This window comes from Ammospiza nelsoni, chromosome 4 (assembly GCF_027579445.1).
Source record: "Ammospiza nelsoni isolate bAmmNel1 chromosome 4, bAmmNel1.pri, whole genome shotgun sequence".
Classification (NCBI taxonomy): Eukaryota; Metazoa; Chordata; class Aves; order Passeriformes; family Passerellidae; genus Ammospiza; species Ammospiza nelsoni.
Window position 1 is genome coordinate 17,991,465 of NC_080636.1, and position 21,782 is coordinate 18,013,246.

General features: G+C 40.6%; 2 protein-coding genes across 7 annotated transcripts in view; one reads left to right on the top strand and one right to left on the bottom strand.

The window, feature by feature from the left end:
• Positions 1-1,242: 1,242 nt before the first annotated feature.
• KIAA0232 (KIAA0232 ortholog) overlaps positions 1,243-21,782 on the top strand; it is a 64,708-nt gene continuing 44,168 nt past the window's right edge. The window contains exons 1-2 of one of the 6 annotated variants that reach the window (XM_059470057.1): positions 1,243-1,679; positions 19,605-20,108. In XM_059470057.1, coding sequence (XP_059326040.1) covers positions 19,878-20,108 — 231 coding nt within the window. In that variant the 5' untranslated portion in view covers positions 1,243-1,679; positions 19,605-19,877. The remainder of the gene's footprint in view (positions 1,680-19,604; positions 20,109-21,782) is intronic. The other 5 variants (XM_059470054.1, XM_059470060.1, XM_059470055.1 and 2 more) reach the window with 5 other exon arrangements.
• LOC132072136 (basic proline-rich protein-like) lies at positions 1,591-2,586 on the bottom strand. Its single transcript, XM_059470166.1, has one exon. It carries the CDS (start codon positions 2,584-2,586, stop codon positions 1,591-1,593), a length of 996 nt encoding a protein of 331 aa, XP_059326149.1.

Genomic DNA, 21,782 nt, shown 5'->3' on the forward strand with positions numbered 1-21,782 from the left:
TTTAAGAGAGTGCTGGTAGTTCATGTAGCTACACAATCTTGCATACTTAACTTTTGGCTAGCCTAAGTCAGATTTATGACTAAATTAAGTGCTAAGGATGTTCAAAATTGGCAAACCCTAGGTAAAACAAAAATAAGAATAATGTTGCTCTGTATCAGGAAATGAGTATATAGGCTGGGAGGCAGTGTTTGCATTCATGCTTCTTATGAGAGGTATTTTATATACAGACGTAACTTGTTGAAAGGCCTAAATGGGACCACATCCGGTACTGGGGGATCATGTTTTCAAAGGCAATCTAGGTTCCATTGACCGAAGATGTTGTGCACAAAAGAAGTAGTATGAGCCAATATGGATGACATACTGCATTTTGGAACTCTAGGAGCCACACGTTGAGCAGTGAACAAAAGGAAGAAAACCTCAGGATTACACAGACAGAAGACTTATTTTGACGTCTTACATAATATTGACTTTCCTCAGGCCCGTATGTGTTCATGTATTTGAGAAATGTGGGGTGGTAGTGTACACCTGAAAAGGGCATCATTATTTTCCCAATTAAGAAGCTTAATGAGTACTTTGGTGTGTCTTGTCATATTTTCAGCCTTACAGTGGCCCATTTTCACCCATCTACTATGCTAAAAATGTTGCCCTTTCATTACTCCACGGCTGTGTAAACAGTTGTGATTAAACTGGCATTTAATCAATTGGAACAAAATCCCCGCGGCTCCCGAGGAGCTCACCTACTAAACCCGACTTTCAATGGCAACAATCCCCCAACAGACGACTTCCCTTCCAGACGGGCTTTCATTGCGCAGTAAAATAAACTTTTATTTGCTAACCTTGCTCTCGAAGTAGCTCAGCGTTTCAAAAGGACCTCACATGACAAACACCGCTACGCTCCATCATTATCCCCCGCTCCCTCCCCCGCATTCCTGCGCCGGCCCTGCCTGGGTGTTCCCCTCCCGGCGGCACAGCCCTCCAGAGGGGCGCGGAGGCTTCCGGCCGCCGCCTCTCCCGCCTCAGCGGCGGCCCCGCGGCCCGGCACCGCTCCCGGCGCTCGCCCGGTGCCTCCCGAGCGCCTCGCCCGCCGTTTCCCTGCTCTGGCAACCGGCGGGCAGCGCGGCGCTCTGCCGGCGGGCGGGAGGCTGTACAACCAGGGCAAAGGACACTTCCCCTCCTCCCCCCGCCCTTCCTGTGCCGCGGCCCCGACATGAAGGCGGCTTGCTGGCGCCCGGGCGCTACGGCCGACAGAGACAGGGATGAATACGGCACAGAGCAGAGCAGACCGGTCCCATCATCTCCTGCCCACCGGCGCGATGGTCGCTAGCCCCTTCCCTCCCGCCCGGCTCAGCCCCACGGATCGGGATCAGGCATCAGGGATCCGGACCGCCCTCTGGGCGGAGGGATACGGGGCGGAGCCGGCGGCGCGGTCCGCCGGAGAGCTGAGTCCCGTTGCCGGGTGACGGAGCGGCCGGCCCGGCCCCCTCCCTCCTTCCCTCCCTCCCTCCTTCCCTCCCCGTGGCGCTGGAACCGCCGCCGCCGCCGGTTTACGTAACGCCTCCCGGGGCAGGTCCCGGCTCCGTCCCGCCCGCCTCACTCGGGGACGGCAGCAGCGGGACGGAGTCCGCTGCCTCCTCCGGCTGCCAGAGGCCCCAGGGCCCCGCTCTGCGCCACCACGGCAGGTAAATGCCCGCCGCGGGCCCGGGGAGCAGAGGGAGGGGCAGGGCTGAAGGGAGGGAGGGAGAGTGGCAGCCGCCCTGTCCGTGGAACGGGAGGACGGAGGCAGGAGGCGGCAGCGGGCGCCCTTCCCCTCCCCCGCTTCTTTTCCACCGCTGCGTTGGGACAGGCGGGCTGGACCCCCGGGAGCGCCGGGCCGGCGGCTCGGGGCCCGGCCGGGAAGGCCCGCGCATCCCTGCCTGCTCCGCTAACAGCCCGGGAAGAGGAGGAGTTGCGAGGCCGGGCCTGGTCCCGCCGGGAGGACGGGTTCCCGGGATGGCGCGTCCCGCTCTTGGGTTGCGCCTGGCGCAGCGCGGCGGGAGCGTGCCGGGGGGCGCGGGAGGAAGGGGCCGGGGAGGGGGTGACAGGAGCGCCGGGGGCCGGGCGGGGGGCGGCTGCCGGCCGGCGGCGGGCCGGGCTCGGGGGCGGGGCCGGGGGCCCGGCCGGGGTGCCCCGGTCAGAGCGCTGCCTGGGAGAGGAGCCGAGCCCTCCCTGGCTGCCGCCGGCTCCGCGCTCTTCCATCCCGGCGGGACCCGGCGCCAGGTGAGCGGTTTGTGCCGCGGCCGGGAGGAAGGCGCCGGCCTGGAGCGGGAGCAGCGGCTCGGTGCCCTCGGGCTGGTTCACGCCAGGGAGCAGAGGAGGAGAAGGAGGGAGGGAAAGGCGGCACCCCGAACCCACCCGCCGCGGGTGCCGGCCCGCGCCGGTGTCATCCGGCGCCAGCAGACGGCAAAGCGGAGGATGCGGCTGTTCGGGGTCGGAGTAGGGAGATCCCGATCCGGGCAGCGCCTCGCCTGCCCCGCCTGACCCCGCGGTTGAGGTGACGGGCTTGTAGCGCTGCCGGGCCCGGCTGGCGCTCACGCCGTGACCTTTCATCCTGAGCGGGCGTTCAGAGCGCAGCGGCGGCCGCGCACCGGGGAGGGGGAGCTGGGGACGGGCTGGGGCCGATGGAACCGCCCCGGCTGAGCCGCGGGCTCACAGCGCTGCCCCGGGGGCTGCTCTGGCGGGGCTGGCTCGCTCCCCTCTTCTTTTTTTTTTTTTTCCTCCTTTTTTTCCCCTTCCAGCAGCATTGTCCTTTAGGGCCTATTGAAGGCAAAAGGCGGATAGGAGGGCTAGGGCTGCTGCTGCTGGGGGAGGCGGAGCTGGGCTGATGGCAGAGTGACGGGAGCCGCAGCCTATGGGCGCTGCGAGCCGGGCGCCGCTGGGGCGGGAGCGCCGGCCGCGGCCTCTCGCGGGCGATGGGCGGGGTGGGGGACAAGGTTTGGCGAAGGTTACAGCTGAATGCAGAAGTGACACAAACTGACACTTCGCTCCGGCAAACTCGTTTCCATCTTCTCCTCGTGTCGTCTCGATTAAAAGTATACACGTATTGAATCGCGTTATGAAACTTTAAGAAAGCCAGAGTGCGGTGCTTTTTTCCCCTGTCTTGTCTTTGTTTTAATTACTCATTGCAGTACCTGATACTGATCTGAAGGGTGAAAATAGTAGGATTTGCTTGTCCTTCCTTTCAAATAAAACCCATTCCTGTAGTCTGATGTTTTCTGTGTATAAGTGATTTGGGCTGTAATTTATAAGCTTGGGATCAGAGGCCTCTGTGGTATGTGTAGTTGCTTTTCTTCATTCAAACCCTTTAAAATGTTTATGATTTCTATTGTACACCATATATTTCTTCTGTATTCCTGAAATGAAGTAGGAATTGCCAATTGACTTTGGTTTCTTAACTGTCAAAAGTGAACTCGTGATGATTCAGTAGATAATTGTGTAAAACAAAGTACTTCACTGCAGTGCTTAAACCCTAGGTATTGCAAACTCCTCACAATCAATGGGAGTCTGTAATTGACGTTTTCCTTTATTATTTAAGGCAAAAATATGCCTTACAAAAGTAAACTTGACTGTTACTTGACATGTAACTGTACAGATTTTATTTTGTACTAATCCTCCATCTGCCGTTTCTTGTTAGTATGGATATGCTAAAATGGTAGTGTACAATCATTCTCTTCTAGTCAATAAAGTATATCATATAGGTATCAAAATCTTTTCTCTTCATCATTGAGATATAAGAGGGCATGTAAGTGACTTGAATAAAATGAGTAGCATGTTATCTGTTCGTAATGTTATTTATTTTCAAAGACTTGACAGTTATTGGGAAAATCCTGAGACAGCCCATTAAAAGCCTCAGCAGTGCATATCCCCACCATGTTCTGCTTGACAGATATTGAGTTCTGTACAGTGACAGAACTTCATCCATCTGTTTGGGGCACCATTGGGGATAAGACCCTTTGAGTCTACGGATTCTGCAAATTTGGGTTGGGTATATGACCCTCCAGCTTTTCTGCTCATGAGCAGTGGAATTGGAAGGAAAGTAAGGGTCAAAGAGATCTATATGTGACCCAAGAAGAAAAAATGGAGGTCCTGAAGTTCTCTTACCTTATTATGCCTGTTTCATAGGCATATTTCAGCATCTCCCACTGCTTTTGTTGTTGCTATTTGCTTCCGCGTAAGAGAAATTCCATAGGGGTAAAATGATGTCAGCATTTTCCTTTGCTCATTTGCTGTACATTCTAACAGGAATTAGGGTCAGAGGAAGATCTAGATACTGTTCAAAACTCCATTAATTGTCCATCTCGAGCATCTTGTTTCTAGGTAAATAAAGCAACCAAGAGACTGAACAAGTGAATTTTCTGGAAGGATTTTACTAGGTTTTGATTTTACTCAGTTTTAGGCATAGTGTTGTAGAGTCAGAATAGACACTTTATATACTTAGCTGGAATCCCAGCAAAATCATGTTACAGTTTGCTGCTTCTTTAAGCAATAGCTAATGACTGAAAGTAACAATACTATAACAGGATAGGCAACAATATCTGGTAAAGCAGAATGTGGTGAAGGCAGTGAGACTTAGAATTCCTGTAGAGTTGGAGAGTTGGCAGGAAATATTCCCATTATCTGCATTGCTAATGGAGCTTGGAATACAAATGATCTTGTATTTAATATGTTCTGTTATTGGGATAGTCTGTTTTTAGGATATTCTTCTGTCTCGTGGAACAGAGATTGGTATCCTTCATTTTTGTCCAAGAAAAGTGATAAACTGGTTGGATGATTTGTAAATGGGATTGCAGAAATGAGTTGTGTTGTCTATCCCCATAGTCCTGCCCCAAGAATTTTTTCCAACTAAAGTCAATTGCATGATACAAAAGAAAAATATTCAAACGAGTATTGGTGTGCTTAGTTATGTTTCAATACACATACAAAAGGAAAATTGTCTGATTGGAAGGAAAATTATGTTTTTTTCTTAATTTGGAAATAATTTACCAGATTATTCTAGTCAGAAGTACCAAAACATTCTGACTGTGGGACTGTCAGAATGTTTTAGTAGAAAAAGATCTAGATGGGCTAGTTATAATGTTTTACTAAAAAGCATCTTGCTCTACTTTCCTGAAAGTTGGTTGGGTAGGTTTTAATGGATGTTGAGAGATTTAATGTGTATTTTATTGGCCCACAGAGGTGGTTGGGGGTGCGGGGAAGGGTTGAGTAGCTTAAACATTCAGTACAAAGATTATTCTTTCACAGACATCTTACTAGCAGCTATTTCTGTAGCTTTATTGGAAGCTACTGAGTATTTTAAATTTTTAATTATCTGCTTCCTTTATAATTTCATATGCAGGATGTTTGGATCTACCTGCATAATACTATACATTGTTTTGTTTCTGCATCTAAATTCTGTTCATAACTTTGATACCAAAGAGAACATATGGAACATGACTTTCCAAGAGATTTATTTCTGAGGCAGTAGTGTGGAAATTTAAATAATGAAATATTTAAATTAATTTTTCACTCTTGTGATATTACATGTGATATTTTAATTATATTAGTGTGGAAATATAAATTATGTATTTAAATTAATTTTTCAGGTCTGATATTACATGTAAGTTTTATTATATCCTGCTAAGTCTGTGCTCAGGTTTGCTGTAGTGTTTTTAATTTTTACTGCAATTTGGGAAATGTTTAAATTTCTGGGGTTTACTGTCTTGAGGAAGAAATTTCAAATATGCAGTCTCTGCTAATGTTAATTGTGTCTGTAACTTTCTAGGCCTTATTCTAGAAAGGATTGCATGTGAAAATTTGTACTCTTTGCAAAAAGATTTGTTAATAAATAAAAATAAATTGTAACAGGGATGAAATCTGAATAATTTTGTGGAGTTTTTACAGCTTTTAAAAATCTTTCTCTAGTTACTATTAAATTTACCAAAGGAACAGGTTTGCTGGATAGAGTACTTGGCTGAGATTGAGCAAAGAGACCTGCATGAAGTTTTCTGTCCGCTGTATTACTGAGTGAATTCAAGTGAAATTTCATTTCCATGTGCTTGTGTTTAAGGTGCTGTATGGAAAGGAGCAGCTGTTATCCCTTTTGTAGGTTGTTAAATTGTGTGAGTTCGTTTTTTATGGTTTGGTTAGATGGACTAACTTGGTTGTAGAATTTGAAGGGAGACATGATTGCCTTGCCAATGAGATTTTGCATATATGGACTGTGGAAGAAAGTACAGAGGGACAGATAAGGGAGTAAGAGACTGGGGGTGGCTGAAGGCCAGAAAAAATAAAGCAACCTGACATAAGATGGTACAGCTTTAACATCAGAGCGGCAGAGCGGGGTTGCAAGGTCTGTATCCTCTGCAGGGTTATTCCAGGTAGTGTTTGCATAGTCAGGGCTTGGATTGAGATAATAATCATCAACAGTAAAATGGGAAAGCATGATAAAACATACACAGATTGATTAAAGAAGTTATTTTGTTAATTTAGCGTGTGTCATATGTACTTTTTAAGAAAAGAGTGTTTTAATAGCCTAAAGAAAAAGGTCTGCTTGAAGAATCACTAATGAAGAAATCAGTAATGCCTATTGCTGCCCCTGGATGAGTAATTAATTCTCACTAGATCCTTGTGACACTGTAATGTGTTATTGTGAACTTGAACCAAAATTGAAGACTGTGGCTGAGTAGATGTGCAACTTTAAAGCATTGCATTGGATTTAGGACACTGGAATGTCCTAAAAGAAATGGAGCCAGCTTCCAGTTATTTGTTGGGTTCATATCTTTACTTTTTAAGGTACAGGAAAAGCTTTTACTGTTTCATGATATTTGATTCTGCTCTCTGAAGACTTTGAGCTAATTACTGGTACTAATTAGCTAAAGACTACTGTTCAGTGAATTCCTCTTCTGGTTCTGTTTTCTGAGGTAGAAGTTCAATCCACTGTGTATTCAAGTCTTGCATTTGACAGTGAAACTGAATTACCTTTAGTGATTTTTGTTTTATTGATGTTTTTATAGCAGTTTTGATGGAAGTCATGTTGAATTGTGTGAGGTGACAGAAAAGTTTTAAATTGCCTCTTTAAGTTCAGATATTAGTTTATCATATGTAGATGATTTTTTCACCAGTCTCTCTGAACTGAATATCTTACTGACTTCAGGGAAACCTCAGAGTTCCAGTTTTTAGTAACTTTGTTCTTGAATTGTGAAAGAAATGCCTTGGTTAACAGTACAGTAACTTCCTTGAAGAGAATTAATGCAATGCTGACCTGCTGTTTTTGTAAGAGGTTTTCTGGTTGCACTTTAGTAAAATGACCTTTTCATCTGTCATTTGAAGTAGCAAGCAGCAAATGTATTATTTTAAGAGCAATATTAAATTGTCCTACTTATTCACTTAGTAAACTTTTTTTAATAAGTAGTGTTTTTAAACAATATACCTAATCATAAAAATGGAGATATGATAACAAATATCATCACTGTTTTTATGGAAAAAGCCTGGCAGCCTTACAACATAAACTGAACAATAAATGCCTATGCAAATTCATTCAAATGTTAAAATATAAATTATTTCATGTTGACTTGCTATTCTCTTTAAAATTGCAAAGTATCCTACTTCGGATATCAATTTCATAAATAGAAGTTCATTTACTAATATTTTGCAATAAAAATCAGAGGTGGTAGAGGGGGCAGGGAAAAAGTATTTGAAACTATTTCCTTTGTAGGCCTGCCATATTTTATGTGCTGTAAATTCAGTATCTTCTCTGCTGGTTAAGTTTTAGAGCTTGAAAATTCAACTTGTCAGAACTCTGTGTTTACTGAGCCTCCTGTGGCTGACACATCCTGTAAGTTTTTACACTCTTATTAATGAAAACATTGTCTATATATTACTTCCAACTGAATTTAGAGAAACTTCTTTTTATTAAAATAACTGTTGAAAAGGCTATATAGTTAGGTGAAGTTATATTTGTTCTTAAACTCTTTATGAGGCTATTTAAAGCTTTTCAGCAATATAGTAATTAACTCCCTGAGCTGCAGACCAAGTATAGAAAACATCAATAGTAAGTATTCAGAAAATAATTTCATACAAATTAAAGAAATTAATAAACCAGAGTAAAATATATAGTGTGGTCTTTAACAAGTTTGCTGTTTATATACATATGGATTATTAACCTTGCAAGTATAAATAGCAGGACAAATATTGTAGCCTTTAAACGAACACTGGTGGTTGGATCTTTGGCATTCATAATTCATTCTCCTTTCTTTGCCTGACTGAAAGATGCAGTGTGTGCCTGAGAGTAAATTGTATATTAATTGAAATAAATCTTGTATGGTTGTACTACAAGAGTGGCCGCTGGATTCCAGCTGATATGAAGAGCAGTGAATATTTTATCAGGGTGGTCACACTGGTGGCCTGGAGGATGATTCCACCTGGTGACTGCCTGTTCCTTGGAGGAGTCTGCAGCACATTTTGGGGTACATGGGTGGGTGTCTGTGTCTCTCACTGAGCTGTTCAGAACTGGGGTCACATCTGTTTTAATGCACACGCATGTAACTTCTTGCATGGGCCTCCAAGCATTACCATCCCACTTGGAAATGGAGTTCAAATACAGGCAAGTACTTGTTGGTACCAGATAGTTTGAACTGCTCTAAAAGTTAAGTAAATAAAGGACATCAGGAGGGCAGGAAAGAAAATGATCAAATAGTCAAGAGCATATATCTTAGTCTTTCCATTACTTGACTGCATCCTGTATTGTGTTTTGAAGTCCTGCATATATTCTAGGTGATAATAAGGCTAGTAAATATAGTGAGACACAAGAGTTTACCTGCCAAAAATCCTGAAGATAAATGTCTTGGTGAACTCAAAATATGTGCATCTATGTGATTGCAGTTCTGTTTGGTTTTGTAGTCTGTTAACTCCATTAATGTTTCCCTAAACCTGAGGAAGTGTTATTGAAGTATGATGATGGTAATCAGTGATGTGTATATAGTAAAACGTATTGCTTTTGATAGATAGTGTCCATGTGAAGACTCTCATGGGACTGAACAGAAAAGACTGTAGCTATCTCCTCCTTGAAGTTGCATCTAGAAAGAAAGTATTTCTCCCCAGGATCTCTCAGGTCCAGTAGCAGCCCATCCAAGCAATCCCTGTGTAATAAACTGAGCTGAACAAGATACGTGTCTCTGGCATTGCCCTGCTACACTGCTAAGATCTGCAAGTTCAAACTGAAAAACTTAAATCATACCACTGTCTTCAGTGGTAAAAGAAATATAGCAGAAAGGTCAGAAAGCTGATGTTAGTGGTACAGAAATGACTGTGATGGTTGGAAGGTAAAGTGTGAGGTGAGGCACTGCCTCCGTGTTTGAGGTCTGCACTACCACACATTCTCTTGGGTTCTCCACACTTGGGTGATCCATCCTGTTCTCAATTAGTTACAGAGCAACACCTGCCTCTCTCCCAGCAAATCTGAAGGAAACAGTAATTTCTTTGTTATCACCAGGCTACTGTTTGAGACTGAGTCTGCTGGATGTTACGAGTACAGGGTGTGATTGCATGGGTGCCTAGTGAATTTCTGTAAAAATATCGGAAGTAAATATCATACCTGTTGAAGTACCTGAATTGGCTTGCACACTTCACGTTCCTTAGAATAATTATTGTCTGAAAGACTTGCATTTGAATTAGCTAAAATGTAGCTTGTGCATTCTGCCTTCCTAATGTTTTCTTGTGATTCTTAAGTGGATCTAATAGTGGGTTGCTGCTGAAAGGGGCAACCCCACTTCCTCTCTTCTGCCACATGTAGAAATTCTGTGGTGAGAGAGCGAGTTGATCACTGATTTGTATTTTTTTAAGACTGGGTTACCGAAAATGAAATCTTTCCCTTTGGAACAAAAAATTTATACAGTTCATCTATGCAGCCACGCAGTGGATGTGTTAAGTACAAGGACAAGAGGGTGGGAACATGGAGGAGAGGATGAGAGAAACAGTGGAATGTCTTGTCCTCTCTTGGTGGCAATGTGCAGTTCCTGTTACCCTGACTCACCTTCAAGTCATCCACAGAGGTATCTCTGTCAAAATGCTGCTGCTGTTGTTCTCTTGGAAGTTAGTAACTACTGCTATAAAAATTATCACTTCTGGTTTTTGCAAACTTGTGCTGGCAGAAGTAGTAATTCCTTTAAGTCTATGTATGACATTGTTTTAATTAATTTTTAATGTGAAAAATATTTACCAAAATTCTTTGTCATTAGATGCTGTATTTTTAAAGTTCTAAAAAGTTATCATACATCTAAGTTATGCAATATGTGTACATTTTTTCTTTTTCAGCCAAGATTTAAAAAAAATGTAGTCATGTTTAAACAAAGTAAAATTTGGTTCAAACAGCAGTGTAGACAGTAACAAACTAAATAGGAAAAAAAATTCTCATGTCAGTATATTTGTTTTTTAAGGACAGAATGGAATTATTAGTACTCTGTTGGTAGCTAGATAACCTTTTGGACAAATTCTTAAATAATGTAATTGTTGCCATTGTTAATGGCAGATGGGCATTTGATAATAGTGAGGCAGCATTTCATTGTCTAGATTCAGGCAATTTACAGATCTAGAAATCTTCCCATTTCTTAAATCTGTTTAATGGACATATTTTTAACAGTTTCAAGTCCTTCTTAAATAGCAAAATTTTTGGAGATACAATTCTTTGGGTTGAGCTGGTTGTAGGTTACAGATGTGCTGTACATAAACTTATCTGGTGCAATTGCATAATCTGTGGTACCAGATATTGTTTTGTCATGTTTTATTTTGTCAGAAATGCTCTGAGCTCCATTCTGTTTATTGAAGTGGTATCTATGTGCTGCATAATGACATGCTTGCTTTTGAGTTTTTTTAATGCAGCTTTAATATTGAGTTGACCTCCTGAAGCAGTTTCCTGAGTGATGCTATGAAATAAAAATACTTCCATCCTGAAGATAAAATTTGTTTCCCAAATTATCAGGACTCCCACTGAACCATGATCTGCAAAACTTGCCAACTATTAGGCTTATTAATGATTTTTTTTAAGTCATATTATATATACTGAAGGACCACTTCATTAGTCTCCACTCTGCAGATGATTCTTTACAAGCCTGCTGCAATGAGGACCTTTCCAAAAGAGTCCTATTTATGAAGCACATTCAAACCTTGCAACTCTATGAAATGATGTTTTAGGGTGTACACAGTGTCTGCAGGTTTTGTTCTTAGGTCATGCTTTTTCCCTTTCTGTCTTGCCTTTTTTTCTTAGCTTAAGCATTTTACATTTTCAAGCTTACAAGCATATTTGTTTTGCAGAAGTAAAGAATACACAGATGACAACATGTGGGGTCTTTGATATGCAACTGACCCCCTAGGGCAAGTGTCTCACCTGCTGATTCTGCTGTCCCTTATGAGCTGTTTCCCATAGCTCTGTTTTTGGTTTTTGCTCCCTGACAGGATTGATGTTTTGACATCTTTAAATAAAGTCCTGTGAGTTAATAATGTGCAGCCCTGTGAGTGGATCAGCTTATTGCACTCCTCCAGCAACTGTTTTTTGAAATGTTGTTCTTGTGTGATGGTAAACATAAATGTTTTATAAGAACAGAGCTGTACTGGTTCAGACAAAGGCTTTGACAAACCCTGCACTTGTCTGCAGCATCGTCTCTAAAGGAGCAGTTAGGGACAAAAACAGAAGAGGGGGAATGATACCTCCCCTAAATTCTCCCTCAGCCATACACTATTTTCAGCCTAGGGGATTTCCTGACCTTGATGTGGTTTGTCTAGTTAAAAACTCTCAAGGGATCTCTTTTACTCGATTTCCACTGAAGGCCATCTTTTTTTTTTTTTTTTTTTTTTTTTGTTGAGTCTTTGATATCTCTTGCAAGGAATTCTGCTGGCTGTTGTGTGAAGTTTTGTATGTAGATCTTACTATCTCTTTAGTACTTTCTATTAACAAAAATTAGATGTTGAACAGTCAAGTCTCTGTCCATGGACAGACATGGATTAATAGCTCACAACTCATTGATTTATGCCTCAATAGGGTGGTTATTGCCCCTCGGTCTCATTTCAAGTTTGCCTGTGCTGTATTTTGTTTACTTTTATATTGCCCAGTCCAGTTTCATAATGGCCATCTGCATTTTTTCAGTTGCTCTGAAGTCACTATTCCTGGTCACTTGCTGTCCTTTGGTAGCTTCTAAACTGTGTCACCCATCTTATCTTCCAGGCCACTTAGGATTTTATCAGGTAATACAGGTCCCAGAGCAGAATCTTTCAGAACTGTATTGGTGACTTCCCCTGGTGTCATCTTCATTATATCTGTTCTTTTTCTTTGCTAACCTAAGTAACTAGGGCTTACATGGTAGCTCTTGAATCCTTTGAGTAATTCCAGTAAGCTTTTATACAGGATTAGCAGCTTCAGATTTTCATTTGGATAAGTGTTATGAAAATAAGATTGCAGATTCACAAGGGAAAAAATCTTGCAGTAACACCCAGGCACTGATTTCTGTCTCCCCTGTAGGTTCTTTGACTTGAGTTACCCTACAACTGTAAGCCCAGCCTCATTAGACATCAGTTCCCTATAAAGCATAAACCCATTACAAATGGGACTGTATCACTCTTGTGCCTCTTGGTAATGCTTCTTAGAAAGGTTGGTTTTATGTATGTTTAAAGTTGATTCACAGAGCTGCTTTTATTTTTTTGACCACTTTTAGTGCTTTGATAGCAGCCAGGTGTTTAATCTCTGTTTCTCATGGCTGGACAATATTTCTGTAGTGTTTCAGTGCCTTGGTCATGAATCAAGGTACTGCTCTTGCTGTTTGTTGTGCATAAAAAAGCTCTGAAGACTACACAGTCAAATTTCTTAGATTATCAAGGAATGTGGTTAAAAAATAGCAACTTCTCTTACTTCTGAATTCACATGTCTTTTAAATACTTTTAAATACACAAATTCCATTGTTTGCTAGAATTTATATAGGCTTTGGTTTTGAGCTTTGACAGTGCCTTTCCCAGTGTGTAGCTGCTTGTTTTTTTTCTATTAAGGATTTGTTCATCGTTTTTGTGGAAAGAAACAAAAGAAATTAGGGTAAAATTGCAGATTCTTCTACAATATATAAGAACAATATGGAGTTCTGTTGCCATCATATAATTTGACCATGCTTTTGACTATCAATTTTCTAAAGGGGACTGAAATTTACTGCACTGTATATGTGATTTTAGTATGTTGTTGACCAAACTTGACCAAGTTTTTATTCTTTTAATATTAATTAGGATTTTCATAATTTTTCCCCACTTGTAGTTGCCAGAGAGAGGACATACTGTTTGCTTTTAATAAAACCATTCTGGGAAAAAACATTTGTTTGAAAAACATTGTTGTGGTTAAAAAATGTGGACTATATATATAATTTAATTTTTTCCTGTGTTCATTTTATAAATGAACAGTGTCAAAGTGGAGAAAAAAAATTAAAATGAGAGCTGTTAATTTAAACTGTGTCATGCACTGGTGTATTTCAAAGAATAATAGAGGAAACTTTGTATAAAACAGCAGTTTTGACTTAACTATTGTGTGAGAATATGTTTAGTCTAATTGTTAACATGTAGCAGTAGGCAGCATGAAACACTGGAAACACAGATGTTTTCCCTTTTGAGAACTGAAGGAAGGAAAAGTAGTATCTGTGGATTATCCAAGAGATTGGCTTCTTTGTAGAAATGTATCAAAATGTGTGAGGAGTAAATTTGAGGTTTTAGAGACTCGCAGGTTGTACAAGTAAACAGTGTATTAGTTTCCAACCTCTTCCAATACGTAATCCAGGAACTTTTTTTTTTTCTAGTGATAGTATAGACCCCAGTGTAGTGAATTTAAGCCTGCTTCCTTTTCAAGTTACCTTTTATGATCCCCAAGACATTGTGTGTGGACCTTTACCTGATGGGACAATTGTAAGGGGTATAGTTTTTACTTTCTTATTCCAATGTCTTCTACTGCTTTAAGAGTTGATAATTAAGAAAACTTGAAAGCATGTAAAATCATTGTCTTGTTTGGGTTTGTTTTTTTTTTTGTTTTTTTTTTTTTTTTTTTTTAATTTACAAAAAATGTTGGTTTGGGACTTTGCTGCATGGATACACAATTTTCAGAAGCCTCTTGGTGCTGATGAAATAGAGATTAGGTTACTTTAGATTAATTCAGTGGGTTTTGTGGTTTGGCTTTGGTTACTGTTTTCTAACAGTATGCAAGAGAATATGGAGAAAAAAAGCTGTTAAAGACATGGAATTGTCTTGCTTGGCACAAACTTTTAGTTAATCTTTCTGTTGATAGTCCATCCATTAGCACTTTATTGGTGTGCTTGTATCAAGCTTTATTGAAGAGTGATTTAATTACACCTTTCTTTTACTGCATTCTTTGGTCATCTCTGATTTTATGCTATCATCCTATATCCCATAGAGACAACTGCCACAAGAAGTTGTTTGTGTTACTTTGATTTTTGTAGTACCAAGACACTTAAAAAAAAAAGTTCTGTGTATTTGTTCTGACAGCACCCATATTCCAGTTATTTTATGGAGAAGAGTAGAATACTTAGTCTTCAAAAAAGGTTATTTACTATGAAAGAGCAAATGTGTTGTAGGGAACAAACCTGGAGAGCTCCAGCATCACTTTCCATATCATTGATCCTCCTTTCTGTTGCTTGCTATAGGTTATTTAAAGTTGTTGCTTTGCTGTAGCTGGATCTAAGGGAGACTAAGGCTTAGTTATTTTCTTCTGCTGTCTATTGTAGATCAAAAGAGTATTTAATGTCTATCACATGGAATACAATTTTGAGAATTACATGTATTCTAAGACAGTCTGAGTTGAAAAATCAGAGTGTTTATACAATATTGTGTTCTCAGTCTTTAGAAGATGCTTCATAACTTGGCCCTTGTGCCTCTACTGGTTAAGCTGCTGACAGTTTAACTAGTGTGACCTTGTTAAGGTCATTGATCAGTATTGCGAAAACTGAAGGTTACTTTAAAGGAAAAAATATACTAAGAAGTGGAGTAAGGAGAAATTATTTTGAAATAGTTTCAACATGCATTTTTTACTTTGTAAATAAAAAGTACTTTTCAGAAAGTATTGATGCAGATGTTTAAATTTGTATTTGGTAATTCTTGTTAAAAGGCATGGCCATCTGTCATATTTTATAGCTGGAAATGGAGAATTCTTTCCGACTTAGTTAAAATAACTAAGGCTTCCACTAATTATTTAAGATGTAATGTGCTCGCTCTGTTCAGATTAGCCCTGGCCTTGTGAGGATGGAAAACTTATTTTTAGTGAGACAGTGTGAAATAGATTTAAGAGGGATAATAATTTATTTGTCAGAAAGTGTTATTTCTAAAATCAAGCTTCACATCTGTCAGCAGAAATGTTTGCTCTTTGAGTGACTTGTATTAATTTGATATGGAAAATCTCTCTAGTACTGGGATAGAAAAATACTCCTTATGAAATTTTGTTAAATTTAAAACATAATGGAAATGCTTAAGACCATCTGTGAAACAAAGCACTTGCGAGTTGTAAAATGAGACCTCTTAAAATAATATTTAATAAATTTGTTTAGATTTCCAGGTTTTATATCATGTAACGAAATGGTAAAAGAGGTAATAGGATATGATATTCAAAAAAGCTGAAGTACAAAACAAATTACAAACATTTTTGTCTGATTTCATAATTCCTCTTATAATCTGTCTCTCTCTTGATGTCTTTTCCCTCTCTTCCCCATCTAATAAAAACAAGACACTTTAACTGGTTAGCTGAAGTCAGTCGGATTTTGTTAGGTCTCAAAAACAGAATTTCTCAAATGTCTCACTTAAATAAGTGTTAAGATAGAAAAGAGAGGCACCATTATCATCTCATTCATGGAAAAGCTGAAACACAAACTCAGTCCTTACTAGGTTTAGCTAAGGAGCTAAACAATGTGCCAGAGTTTTGGTTGAAGTGACTCAGTATCCAGAAGCTTTGCCATAAAGAATCGGAATGGTTTGAGTTGAAAGGAATCTTTCAAGATCATCAACGCTCACTTCTGTGAGTGGGGACATCTTTCATTAATAAGGATGCTCAAAGCCCTGCCCAGCCTGACCTTGAATGCTTGGAGTAGATCATGCACAGCTTCTCTGGACAAGTTGTTCAGTGTCTCACCCCTTCAATGTACAAAATACCTTCCTAATGTCCAATCTAAATCTACAAGTTTTCAGTTTAAAACTCTGTTACTACAGACCCTTATAAAAAATCTGTCCCCATTTTTCTTCCAAGCACCTTTTAAGTTCCCTCGGTACCTAGGGGTGCATTTCATCAGGTTCCATGGATTCATGTCCTTCGGGTTCCTTAGATGGTTTCAAATCTGACCTTGTGCTGCAGTGAGCAGTTCTTCATTCTCCCAGTCCCCACGTTTGCCTCCAGGGAGTGGGGCAATGTCTGGAGCACTTGCTGGTGAAGACCAGGATAAAGAAGTCATTAAGTACCTCAGCCTTGTCCATGTCCTGGGTCTCCTTTGAGATAGGGCCCTTTTATCACTGATGTACCTATAGAAGCTTTTTCTCTCTTCATCAAGCTTGATGTCCCTGGCCAGATTTAATTCTATCACAGCTTTAGCTTTCCTCCCTGATTCCTGGCTGATTGTACAATTTCTCTGTATTCTTCTCAAACTACCTGTCCTTGCTTCCACCCTGTGTAGGCTTCATTTTTCTGTTTGTGTTTGTCCAAGAGTTCCTTGTTCAGCCATGCAGGTGGCTGGTGTTTTGCCTGACTTCCTTTGGTAGGCATGCATTGCTCCTGAGCCTTGAGGAGGTGATCCTTCAATATTAACCAGTTTTCTTTGGCTCCTCTACCAAGCAGATCCCTGAGAAGGCCAAACTGTGCTCTCCTGAAGTCCAGGGCAATGAGCTTGCTGTGCACCTTTGCTGCCCTGAGGATCTTGAACTCCACTGTTTCACAGTCACTGCAGCCCAGGCTGCCCTTGAGCTTCACATTCCCCAGCAGCCCCAGCATGTTGGTGAGAAGGAGACCCAGCATAGCACCTTTCCTTGTTGGCTTTTCTAACTCAGGGAAGGAAGTTATCACCATTATCACATTCCAGGCACCTCCTGGTCCTGGATTGCTTATGCTCTGCTGTGTTGCCCCTCTAACAGATATGGAGATGGTTGAAGTCCCCCATGAGGACCAGGGCTTGTGAGTGTGAGGCTGCTCCTTCGATCTATAGAGGATTTGATAGTTCAGTCTTCCTGGGTGGGGAACCTTAGCAGACCCCCAGTATAACATGGCCTGTCCCTTTCTTCCTGACCCATAACCTTTCAGTCAGCTCCTCTTTTGTTCCATGGCAGAGCTCCATGCACTCCAGGCAGTCACTGACATAGTGGGTAACATCCCCTCCTTGTTTCCTGTGCCTGTCTTTCCTAAACACCCTGTATCCTTCCATTCCAGCACTCCAGTCATAGGAGGCATCCCACCATGTCTTTGTGATGCCAGTAAGATGATAGACTGCAGGCATGTGCATGTCTCTAACTTCTTTATTTTCTTCTTTATTTTAATTGTCTTTGCTTCGCGTGTTTCCATATTAGCTGGGCTCCCAATGGAGCCAGCTTGCTGGCTGGAGTGGCAGAAGTTCCTTTGTGCTGCTCTTCAGGTGCTCTCCTGCTGATCTACAATCCCTTTCCAGGCTCTGAGTGTCTTTTGGTGGCTCTAGCATCTAACTGGTAGCAGTGGGATGGATTGAGGCTCCTGTTCCCTTGAACCTTTAGGTAGTTCTGCACCATGTCTCAAAAAAGAAATATGAAGAATGTTAGTTTTCCCATATCTATGAAATGTAGGATTTGGGGGCCAACAAGGGTTATGGCATTGACTTAGGGAGAACATTCTTTACACATTCTATTGTGGAGAGCCAGCAGGACTGAACAGATTTTCTGGAATGTTGTTCTTCAACAATTAAGATAGTATGGACTTCTGAAGAGTTTGGACCTGTGACTCTTGGATTTGGACTCCTTTGGGTCACAATACTAGATTTTACTTGTACTTTCTGTTCTCTAATTATGTGATGAAGCAGTAACCTCCAGTGCCTTGCAGCATGTTTCTACCTACCGTGTTTTGTGCTTACTTAAAAGATTTTGACTAATTGAAACATGCTGCTGAGCAATATTGAATAATTTTGTGTTTTCTCCTTTCTCAAAATGAGCACTGCAACCAGAGCAGTGAGGTCACTTTAGGAGAGGGAAAGGCTTTTGTAAACTCGGTAGCAACTGATCGTAATGGGTTTCTGTTTGGTGATGTTGAAAGTGACTTAGAAAAATCTGGAATATACATTTGTACCTGTGTAGTGCTGTAAAGAAAGCTCCTAAAAACTATCATCTTTTGTTGTATTGACATGTATCAACTTTCAGTTTTGTTTGTCTGCAGACCACATGCTGCCCACATGAAATGCTGCCCCCAGTACCTAGTTCAGATAGTTGTATTAGGTGATGGCTGTTGTGTGCTGGTTATCTTGCACTGGGGTTGAAACAGAACAGCAGATTTTGCTTAGTCACTTGAGTCTATTTTGTTTCCTTTCAGTAAAGGGATATTTCCTGCTTGGAGTTGAGTTTTGTTTTCTCATGCTAAGAAGCTGGAGAGGAGAAGGAAGGCCTACACAAATGCCAGATTGGCATGTGGCTGATAAGTAGACCAATCCAAAAATGCCTTTTTTGGGCTGACATTTTCTGTGTTTGAGAGCAGAATGCTGACGTGTGTGGTGCTTGCACCTTCTGCCCCTGGCTTATCAAGATTGATTTGTGATTGTGGGTGGTGTAAGTCTTAGGATAGTTTGTCTATTTTAGGACATGGTTTAGAGTTTAAGCTCTCAGGTAGGACAGGTGTATGCTTTGTGTAAAGAAGGTTAAATGTTAATTTTTGGCACAGATAAATTGTGTTCTGTTCAAATTTTGAAGTTATTCCGGGGATTTACATTTTTATAAGGACAGTTTTTGGATGATAAAATGTTTAACTGTCCTGGAACAAGGCAAATAATTGAAACTAAGAAAAAAAACCAAAACCACCACCGCCAAAAAGCCTGAACCTGAAGGTAGCAGTAACCATTTAGTAGTAGGATTTATGAAACTCCTGATCAGATGAATTTCATTAATTCAGTGTTTTATAAACAAAACACTTCTATTCTAGAAATGGGTATCGCTGCAAAACAGTAGGATTATATTGTCTTCTAGTGATGCAAAATATGCAGTCTTTATTCAAACTAGCATAGGTTTTTTTTTTTTATGAGAGTGGCTTTTTTCAGCTGATAATGAAAGTAATAAAATCTCAACTTTCCCATAAAGCTAGGTCAGACATATGTTTCAATCGACAGATTACTTGTGAAGTGTTTGATGAAAAAGTCAGTCTTCCTACCGTAAAAAGTACCTTTTCTAAAAGTCACCTTTAAACTTGTAATAATTCCTGTCACTCTTCAAAATGACACTGAGTAGATGTATGATATGTTTGGAGTAAGCAGTATGTAAATGACTGCTTTCTACTTTGGGTGGTTTTTTTTCACTGTTTAATATTATTCATGTATGGATACATATTGTCACAACTTATCATTTTTTCCTCTTTATAGGTCCTGCTGGGGACTTGCATCTGGCCTCAATGTGAAATTAAGGTAGAAAAACACATCTACATATGTGTTTGCTATTAGGATTTAGTTTATTCACTGGTCATGCCTGAAGAGTGATGTTCGTCTCTAGTCGGCTAACAGCCAGGAAATATAAATGATTGTCCTAGAAGTCAAGCCTCTCTCCTATTTACTGGAGTGAAAATCACCTCCAGATACCGACGGAAAATCAACTCCAGAAAATGCTTCACGTTATAAGGATGCCAACCACCTAGATTCATGCGCCCTATCTGTACAGTTGTTGTGGATGGTTTGCCATCTGAAAGCTCCTCAAGCTCTTATCCAGGCCCTGTATCTGTTTCTGAAATGTCTCTGCTACATGCTTTGGGTCCAGTGCAGACCTGGCTGGGACAAGAGCTAGAGAAGTGTGGCATTGATGCCATGATTTATACTCGGTATGTCCTCAGTCTTCTGCTGCATGATAGCTATGACTACGACCTGCAGGAACAGGTATTTACATATTTTAGATGTTGTCCAGTGAAAGTGAGTTTTTGTATCAGTTATGTTTTGTGTATTATACTTGGGTATGCTTCAGCTGTGGGGATGGTTGTCTTTAAGTGTGTGGGTGGAAGGAGGGTATAAACCACACAGGAGTCAGAACTGATGGGTGAACTGAGGTTAAAGTAGTTAGGTTGCTGTATGGGCAATTACATTAAACAATGTTTTCATATGGCTACAATGATATCATCATTGTTAACACTGGAATATCTGTGTCCTTAATGGAGACCATCACTACTTGTGATTGGAAGCTTAATTTAATATTGGAACATTAGTAAATGAATGTAATTCTTGTACACTGTGTCAAATTGCCCAGCTTCACAGTAGTTTGTAGACCCCCCCATCACTTCCCATGGATTTCATGTTGTGCTATTTTCAGTAAAGAATAAACACCCCCCCCCCCCAAATATCTTTTAGTCTTCAGGTATTTGAAATACATTATTATACATACATAATTAATTTATTCTAAAATAATGTTAATGCTGAATGCTGATAAAAAGCATGCAAGAGAGTTGTGACCCTAGAACATACTGTTCAGTCTCGATACCTTTTTTCTTTTTTTTTTTCTTTTTTATTTGTCTGCATCATGAACCTGTATAGAAATACTTTTAATAGTGGATTTAACAGATTCAGGACTCAGAAATTACAGTTTTCAGAAAGGGCTGATGATGCTGTTAAACATAGGCTTTGTCTTAAAAGGTGGCTGTGGTGACAGTGGGAAGGAAGAAGAGCAAATACCTATTATTTGATAGCTTAATTATTAGTCCTTTCTCATTACTGTTGTTTTGGTTATACTTCAAGCATTGCTGCCTAACTGCTTCAGAAATTCCATTGTCACCTAGTTTATCTTTTTAAAAATGCAGCAAGAACAGAGCAGGTTATTGTGAGATAGATGTAAGTGTAACTGAAGAACAAAAAAATTCATGTCAGATGCTGTCAGTGTTTGAACTCTTAGCAACTCTTGCCATCCATAAAAGCCTTCATGCTTCCCTTGTGCAAACCAGAAAACTTGTATCTGTAAAAGTTTTTCTTTTTTTTTTCAAAAGTGTATCTGGCAGCAGTAGGTGACATCAGCAACATCCCCATGATTAATAATAATAATAATAATAATAATAATAATAATAATAATAATAATAATAATAATAATAATAATAATAATAATAATAATAATAATAATAATAATAATTTTTAAAACCCAGTGTAAGCACTTTCTGGAATGTACCTTAACATGTAGGTCTTGGTCAGACATGAATACCTGTATTTTAGAAGGGGGCAGAAAAAGGTTCCAAATCCTGTTTGAAAGGAGAATGTGGGATGAGGACATTAAAAACGAAACCAATTGAATTCACATGAGAACTTGAGGAGCTTTAGAGATAGGCCAGTGGCCCTGGGGGAAATGAAGATTTGTTTCTTTTCAGTCCATTTCAGACCACTGTCATAACTTTGAAGTTGCTACTGTGATATTTCAAATTACTGAAGTGCCAAAATTAGTTTTCTTTTTATCAAGCTTTGCAAGAAGCAGGGTAACTATATTATGAAAATCTCATTCAGTTTATTTCTCATTTTGATACTTTAACTGGATCCTTTGTGGGTTTGATAACAGAGCTTTTAGGAATGTGTCTGTTC

Bases quoted from the DNA above. Each gene is read 5' to 3' on its own strand.
- LOC132072136 (XM_059470166.1), bottom strand. From the start codon at position 2,586: ATGAAAGGTCACGGCGTGAGCGCCAGCCGGGCCCGGCAGCGCTACAAG.